Raw genomic sequence first — 8,124 nt, forward strand, 5'->3', positions numbered from 1 at the left:
TGAGGAAGTGTCAACGTGACAGCTGGTGAGCAGACGACGTGAAAATCGGACTATTTTTATTATCTGCACACACAGTGCAATTCCTGTTCCTACATCGTAATACTTATCTAGTCGGTCAATATAAGCCTCGGAATACGTGTCTCCTAATTGATTTTCAAAAATTTTTAATATCCAAAGTCTACCTCATTCATACTGTCAACTCCAATTCGTAACCTAACAATTTATTATTTTGATCGCGAAGTTTAGTGCACATTCGTGCATGCCTCTTTATTGCATACACACAATGTATATGCTGTAACACGCACAATTTTTCGAGGCGCCTAAAAAGGTGGCCGGGCGTAATTTAGCCACACCGGATCGATTTTATTCAAATAATCTGGATTTAAAATCAAGCTTAAAGCGTCGGATTTTTGAATCAAAGAAACCAGCCTGTGGACAGTTAAGATGTATTGAATGTTGAAAATGAGGATAGCAAAGTCTACTGTGATCTTTTTGGTCTTCGTACTGATGCTGTCAGTGTTTATGGCCAATGTAACCAATCTCATTAACGTTGACTCGCATGCCACTAACAGTACACCACTCTACGAAGGATTGGATGACGCTGAACCCCAATGGCTCCCTCCAAAGAAATATGACATTTCTGACTCGCCTGACAACCTTGTGTGGTTTTTACAGGTTCGATTGTGATAGCAATTGTTCGATGTCTATGCCTTTTTACTTACACTAAGTTATGCTCCGCCAATATGCAGCTGATTTCGTACTTTTATTTCAGACCACACAGTATGGTCATTGATTTACTTGTAATATTTTTCAGATATCGGATATTCATGTTAGCATCTTTCAAGATCCATCTAGAATTACAGAATTGAAAGAATTTTGTGACATCACGGTTAGCGCGATCAGGCCTGCGGTTGTTCTTGCCTCTGGTAAGCTTATTTCAGAATTATATTATGGAATTTGACTTGATGGCTAGATTGCAAATATTTAATTTTACATGGTGAATAAATTTTGTCTGTCTGAGTCTCTGAGTATATAAATTAAAAATTATGAACTGTGAATTTACAGGTGACTTGACTGATGCAAAGGCAAAGGATAAAATGGGGTCAGGGCAGATTCAAGGAGAATGGGAGCATTATAGGAAAGTTCTAGAAGAATCGGATGTTTTAAAAAAAACTGAGTGGCTCGACGTCAGAGGAAATCATGGTAGTATTCAAGCTATTTATCATAACTGAAATGCCAAAAATACAGCACAGCGAGTGGGAACAGAAACTGTTGAAGTTGATGACCGATCATCAGTATCTGTATAGACTTGCACCTTCGTTTTTTCTATATTTTGATTTACACTGTCTACATTTTTTAATTTTGTATAATAAACTTTGCTACCAAAATTTCAGACAACTTCAATGTGCTCAGCTTGGCTTCCAAAGAGAATTATTACCTAAACTATTCAGTTCAGGGCCGTGAGCACCCACGATCATATATGCACCAAACTGCAGTCGGATCAGAGAAATATACTTTCATTGCGATTGACGCTTGCTTAGAACCTGGGCCACGTAGACCATTCAATTTTGTCGGAATTTTCACTAATACCGAAGCGGATAGTATTGGAAAATATGTGCAGCAGGCAAGGGCACAAGGTGGAGATTACATTATATGGTTTGGACACTATCCAACGTCGTGCATATTAGCACAATGCAGCGGAGGGATTCGAAGTATTTTGGGTAAATCTAATTTGCCGGAAGACGGAGTGCAAATTGCATGCATTGTATTTAATATCACAAAGTGTTATATGTCATGCATTTTGTGAGTACCATCACGTGTCATGATTAATGGCAGATTGTTCTAATTTAGGGAGATATAGAGAAGGACTTGTCTACCTTTGTGGACACTTTCATACACTGGCTGGCACTGTGCCTAACATGTACACATTACAGCAGGCAGGATTTCTGGAATTGGAACTTGCGGACTGGAAGGATAACAGAGCGTAAGCTAAATGTAGTGGCTTGTTTATCTTATAAGGAAAAGAAGTTGTAAAATATCCTCAAACAATTATCTCGATATATAAATACTTGCGAAAAAATTTAACCTAACTGTGCATGAATACCGTACAAATTCGATCTTGTTGGCATTTCTAATAGTCTATAGTACTTCATGAAACATGCATGGAAGATTGCACAGTTCGAATTTTATTTTTATGGTGTGGCTTTACCAGTAGTTCTGCCTCATTTACTTTTACTTATTGTTAGGTATCGACTAGCAGCAATAGATCATGGTCAATTTTCATTTATTGACATAAAACATCGTGACTGGCCTGTGGCATTGATCACCAATCCGAAACATGCACTATACGTGATGCCGCAAAAAGAGAATTTACAGTCTATTTTTGAATCTACGCACATCAGGTAAACACTGCTTTCAATGCGTTCATCTCTCCCCATAAACTTTTTTACCCATATGAAGCCTGCTTTAATCGGATCTCTCTCGTCATTGCTTTCTATTCAAAATGAGGACTGGCTATTATTCACTTTTTTAATCTTTTAATTTTAGTATGAAACTCACGAAAACGCATAAAGCGGCTAGAATATTTTCTCTGAATCATCTCATATCATATACGGTGTTATATCATTGAGGTGCAACAATTCTGGTAACATTGTCTGCTATCCAATCATTACTTATTTTGTTTTTTCTTTTCTTTTACAATTTTTGGTCAATTTATAATACAATATCGAATTTAATATTAGATTGTGAAAAGTTATATTCCTCAGTGAAAAAGTCAATCCTTAGCTAATGAATTGTTGCAGAGTATTGGCATTCTCCATCACAGATCTGAAATCTGTTGAAGTTCAGATTGACAATGGGAGATGGTTGGAATGCCGACAAGTTAAAGGGCCACTTTACAGTGTCAAATGGAATCCAAAAGAATACAAAAGTGGGCTCCATCACATACAGGTTTATTTGCATGTTAAGCTGCTTACACACAGAATATTGAATGAGATTTTTAACGCAATTTTCTTGTTGATAAATATGCAATATACTCTTATACTGTTATTTGGATGTCAGACCATTGATTTGTGACATTTAGATAGTCTTGACTTGCTCACAGAATCTGATGTTTAAATACTCTCTATATGGTAATCCTGTTGAAGTCAAACTCTCTGTGTAAACAACTTACTGGTTGAAATTCTAATCACTCTAGGTAATGGTTTGTTGGTAAAGTTGTACTGATATTTTTTAAATCGTCTTTTTTCTGTTGCTCAACTTCCACAGTATGTGATTTATATTTTTTAGACAATGTTCATGTAACCAAAACTAAATATCTGTAGAATCTGAGCTGAGTATTTCCGTCTTGATAATATTCTTTGATTAACTTGGCCTTTCGTTGCAGTATATTACATATTATAACAATGTTTGTTATATTGATATAGTTCCTGAATAGTTTAATGATATCATGTTAAAATTATTAATAAAATCACTGCATGGAAATGCTGTGAGATACGAATTTCATCGTTCGAAATGAGAAAAATCGTACGTGACTGGTGCTTTATTGGCTATTACTACCGATAAGCAGCATTACTAATAACTATCGACTAGTATCTACTATAACTACTTTTCTTACATTTTTCATCAAATCTGCATTCTCCTTGTTTCTTTGTATTTAAATTCATCAGGTTCTGGCGTGACTTTAGATAAAGGGTGAAAGTAGCATCTTCCATCATTAGTCATGCTGTTTCTTTCACAGGTTCGAGTTGTGGATAATGATGGACGAGAGAAACTCACAAGTCAGCCATTTTCTTTGGATGGAACCAGATTGTCATTCCGAATCTTACCCAGAATGCTTCTCATGTCTAATATAAGTCACTTTGTAAGTGGTAAAAAAAACTTGTATTCATTTTTCCGACTTGGGACATTTTTTTTTTTAAAGTGCAAACTATATTACTTTTAATTACATAGAGAAATTATTCTTGCTAAGATTGCTCAGAAGTAAATGACCAACTAACAATCTAATAATGATTACAGTTTCAAGTTTTGTTTGGCACAATGCTGATTCTGCTGGTGGTTCCATTAAGTGTTCTTCGATTTCTCCACAAGCTCTGTGAAAGTAAGCTATTACAAATCTGTTTCATTCGGTCAGAATGGTGTTGAAAACTCATCTGCTTATTCTTAGGTGGAAAGCTGCAGCGTCCTAGAATACGCATAAAAGTATTTCAGCGGTGGATTCGCAAATTATGGATTCTGTCCACCATTGACCGTCTTTTCTACCCATTAGTACTATATGCATTGTATCTAACAGTGGGTATGTAGGGATGTGTATATATTTCTCTACAAATCGTGTAACATTTTGCAAGATGTGTTCACTAACTCATATTTATAGGTCCATGGAGTATCGGAGAAATCATCGAGAATCATACTGGGATGATATTCGCATGGGGCACATGGGTTGGATCGTCTTACCTTCCTGGATCTTTCACCTATGCTTATGGTTTCTTTCAATTATTATCTTTTCAATTACCTCTCACACTAATCCTAGCTCACCGTGCTGACCAAAGGTGATTTTATTCAAATAATGACATTTCATGTTCTCACCTGAAATTTCTACCAGAAACATTTCCCCGTCTGTGTTGAAACCAATAATCTAATCTTTTGCAGGGTATATCTAATGGAGAAACCGTCAAGAAAACCTCCTACAATATTAAATCTGTTACAGAGGCATACATTGCTTGTGTTATTAGTTACTATGCAGGCAAGTATGGTGTATTTTTTCTGGCTTGCTTATGGAACCATGGCTATCATCCTTGGTCCCATGCGTACTTGGAGTGTACTTTTAGCCATAGTTTTATGGTACCAAATTAACGTGATGCCTGAAAAATGCTTCAGGTCAGTATTTTATTTTTCCTACATTTATTCTCATAATTTTCTGATGTATGAGTTTAAGCTGAAAGTTTCGCTGTGAGAATGTGGCAATTTATTCTTTAAATTAACAAAAAACAAATTCATCGTTTCTATTATGTAATATTTAGACCAAAATATCTTTTTACAACAGGAGCGCCGCAATGGTATGGTCATCCAAAAGACCCGTAATAAACAACACGGAAAATGAGGCTAATTCGGAGGAGTCTAGCAGTCATAAACAATGATTAAAAACTGTTTTGAATGGGTATTTGTTAGTTAGCCTAAATTAGGATTTGAATAGTCGCTCATAAGTTGGTTTCCAAAGGATATATCAATTTCCAGAATTCTTTCTTGATTAGAATCTACATGCATGGATACAAGAATTGATCAGCTACCAAAGATAACTATCTTACACGATCTCACTGATACAATCTTTATATTTGTAAGAAACTGAGCTGGGTTATATGTTTCATAAATGTTTTCCGCGAGTCAAGTTTAAACATCTCCATCGACAGCTGATATGAATTTTACAATTCCAAATTATATTAATAAACGTTGTCGATGATACACAATTGATTTGAAAACGCACAGTCTGTTATTATAATTAGTAAATATTTAGACATACGTATGTATATATAAAATGTACTTTCAGCATATGATGAAACCATTCAACCTAGAATGAGTAATTGACGTTACTTTTTTTGGCCTGAAGTTTCTTATTGTTGAAGAAAAATCAGAGAGGCAAGTAAAAGCAGAAAATCCCATTGAATTAAAATTATCAGTATTTTTCTAAATTGCAAGAATTTAGGACAGCCCATTTCAAGTGAATTTGAAATTTCTGAAGTCCGTTACAGGAGTTGGGATACTGCGTGTCAAAGTAGCTTTTAGTGTGTGATTTTCTGTCAGGTGAAATAACTCACGAAGAATATACTTATTATCGTCGATATGAACTCTTACAATCTTACAGTATTTGAAGATTATCTAAAATCAAATGATCAAACACGTTATTCATGAGGTACGTATATTAATGTGATGCAGCAAACACGATAAATGTATTGTATAGGAAAACTATGCAACAACCATTATTGATGTCGCATTGAAATCTTAGATAAGATCCGTTTCTTTGAATAATAGATGAATCTATCTTTTCTAAAACTATATGAAAGTATTCCCTGAATGGACAATTGAGTCAGGTTTTCCTTGACCGAGATAGAGTAACTGGTACAGGAAAAAATGTCTGAAAAATAACATAACTGATGAACTCATACGTAGCGTTATTTATTCATTGGGTTAAAACACTGATGAATATGTTCAATTGTTGGGTAGTAATTCTAGCACAAGTTCAATGTTACAAAGACAAGCCAGCGAATAATAAATATTTTTGAAAAAGAAAACTGTGTTCATCGATATCAGGAATGTGTAATGATATTGACAAGTTTGAAAACCTAATTTAAAACTCACTAAAACTTTTCCGAAAGTTGGTTTTGGATTAGGAAAAAAAACCATTTTTGTGATAATAACAATTTTTTGTATTCCAAACTCATTACTGAAAATAATTTTTTAATTTCCACAATTTTACGAAATTGAATGTATAACTAGGTTTGTGTTTTACCTGAATTTATTTCAGTTACTCAACTATGAATCTAATACTCGATACTTGTCATCGATAGAAAAATACGCAATAAGACTTATGCATGATGGTAAATATTGGAAATAGATAAATTTGATGATTTCAAATATTTATTTTCTTGACTTTGTACAATATTTTAAATAAGTTTATTACTTACTATACAAATAACCTTATAAAGAACAAATTTTTGGGAGAATTTCTCCGCATCTTGCTGCTACTTTAATTTGAGCATACTGATCTGCCCTTGTTTTACCAATGTTTACTATAGCTATAGGTCTTTTCGCGTCGACTGCCTGAAGAATTATTCTTAGCCCAGAGAAAACGGAAAGTGAAGATCCTAGTACCAGTAAAGAATCCGCCATTTCCACTTCCTGCTTTACTTTATCCACCCTTTGCCGTGGAACATTGTCCCCAAAGAACACAATGTCAGGTTTCAATATTCCTCCACATTTACCGCAAGATGGTACAACAAAGTTTTCAACCTGATCCTAAAGAAATGAAAGGGCAATTTATGTCAATATAGCAGTAACCAATAATGTTAATAATTGAATTTATTTTCTGGTATATGATCGATGGTACCTGCGACAATTCAACATCTCCATCAGGTCTCATCATCTGAGCTTCAGCCTTCATGTGTTTATTGTTTTGCTGTAGTATTTTCTGTAAATCGTATCTAGAGATTTTATGGTCGCAGTTTAAACATGTAACTCTAAAAGCAGTTCCATGGAGCTCGATCACATTTTTACTTCCAGCTTTGAAATGCAAATTGTCTACATTTTGCGTAATTACGCAGCTTACTTTCCCCGCATCTTCCAAATTCTTCAGTATCTTGTGTGTAGAATTGGGTACAAAAGAAGAGAACCTGCAGTAATGTTATTAGCAAACAGCTCTACTTCGATGATTGGATTTGTCAATACTGAAAAGTAATCAGAATACCAAACCTCGGCCATCCAACGTAATTCCTTGCCCAATATCGTCGTCTCGTTTGTTTACTTTCACAAAACTCTTTGTACAATACAGGTCTTCGGTCACTCCTGGCATACAAGCCTACGCCTTCGGATCTATAATCTGGAATTCCACTTTCAGTTGATATTCCAGCACCAGTTAGAACGCATATTTTATTTGAATTTGTCATGAAACTTTCCAATTCCGATAATTCTTTCTCTCCGACGGGTTGACATTTCGGTACAAATGCTAGCGTTGAACAGCTGATACGATCTGTCAAATTAATGAAATTTAAACTCTGTTGAATATTGTGAATTTGAAATAACTTTCTCCATTTTAGAGACATTATTTTATATCCCTGCTAACTCTATTTGATATTTGCTACTTTACTATAATACATTTGAAAACATTGTTGAAACTAACAAGGTTAAAAACCCCCAAAATATTGGAGGTTACATAATGGAAATAATCCATACAATAACAGTGGCCATCGAGGTATCAAGGCTACATACGTTTCCGCGTCACTGATATATTTCAGCGTCTTTGGTTTCAGCCATTAATATCTGTACTCAAAGCGTTCTCCAAACTAGCTATAATCGTGTCTAACTATTGTCTAGTGTCTAGGTATATGACGGAGCAATATTATATACCACAGTCTA

General features: G+C 34.9%; 2 protein-coding genes across 4 annotated transcripts; one reads left to right on the forward strand and one right to left on the reverse strand.

Annotated features, from left to right (window-relative positions):
* The first annotated feature begins 68 nt into the window (after positions 1 to 68).
* On the forward strand, positions 69 to 6,284 carry LOC107227132 (transmembrane protein 62). The gene is made up of 13 exons (XM_015668182.2): positions 69 to 675; positions 815 to 926; positions 1,066 to 1,203; positions 1,395 to 1,721; positions 1,852 to 1,984; positions 2,247 to 2,402; positions 2,802 to 2,949; positions 3,740 to 3,862; positions 4,018 to 4,099; positions 4,166 to 4,294; positions 4,373 to 4,547; positions 4,648 to 4,875; positions 5,042 to 6,284. Exons 1-13 carry the CDS (start codon positions 454 to 456, stop codon positions 5,133 to 5,135), a joined length of 2,067 nt encoding a protein of 688 aa, XP_015523668.2. The 5' UTR covers positions 69 to 453; the 3' UTR covers positions 5,136 to 6,284.
* A 328-nt stretch (positions 6,285 to 6,612) lies between these two features.
* Positions 6,613 to 8,079, reverse strand: LOC107227144 (NAD-dependent protein deacylase Sirt4). Of its 3 annotated transcripts, none has more exons than XM_046735325.1 (4): positions 7,978 to 8,079; positions 7,462 to 7,738; positions 7,100 to 7,382; positions 6,613 to 7,008 (listed from the first exon to the last, which is right to left on the reverse strand). In XM_046735325.1, the coding sequence occupies exons 2-4, from the start codon at positions 7,653 to 7,655 to the stop codon at positions 6,691 to 6,693; spliced, it is 795 nt and encodes a 264-aa protein (XP_046591281.1). In that variant the 5' UTR covers positions 7,656 to 7,738; positions 7,978 to 8,079; the 3' UTR covers positions 6,613 to 6,690. The 3 variants fall into 3 exon arrangements, with proteins under 3 accessions (XP_046591281.1, XP_046591280.1, XP_015523683.2); XM_046735324.1 differs by having other exon boundaries at positions 7,889 to 8,038; XM_015668197.2 differs by lacking the exon at positions 7,978 to 8,079 and having other exon boundaries at positions 7,462 to 7,971.
* Positions 8,080 to 8,124: the final 45 nt, after the last annotated feature.

The sequence above is a fragment of the Neodiprion lecontei genome, chromosome 3 (assembly GCF_021901455.1).
Source record: "Neodiprion lecontei isolate iyNeoLeco1 chromosome 3, iyNeoLeco1.1, whole genome shotgun sequence".
In the NCBI taxonomy this organism is placed as follows: Eukaryota; Metazoa; Arthropoda; class Insecta; order Hymenoptera; family Diprionidae; genus Neodiprion; species Neodiprion lecontei.

Coding starts and splice junctions, on each gene's coding strand:
- LOC107227132 (XM_015668182.2), top strand. CDS start 454: ATGTTGAAAATGAGGATAGCAAAGTCTACTGTGATCTTTTTGGTCTTC. Junction 4,295..4,372: donor TGCATTGTATCTAACAGTGG/GTATGTAGGGAT, acceptor TCATATTTATAG/GTCCATGGAGTATCGGAGAA. Junction 4,548..4,647: donor GCTCACCGTGCTGACCAAAG/GTGATTTTATTC, acceptor AATCTTTTGCAG/GGTATATCTAATGGAGAAAC.
- LOC107227144 (XM_015668197.2), bottom strand. CDS start 7,811: ATGTCTCTAAAATGGAGAAAGTTATTTCAAATTCACAATATTCAACAG. Junction 7,383..7,461: donor AATTACGTTGGATGGCCGAG/GTTTGGTATTCT, acceptor ACATTACTGCAG/GTTCTCTTCTTTTGTACCCA. Junction 7,009..7,099: donor GAGATGTTGAATTGTCGCAG/GTACCATCGATC, acceptor TCATTTCTTTAG/GATCAGGTTGAAAACTTTGT.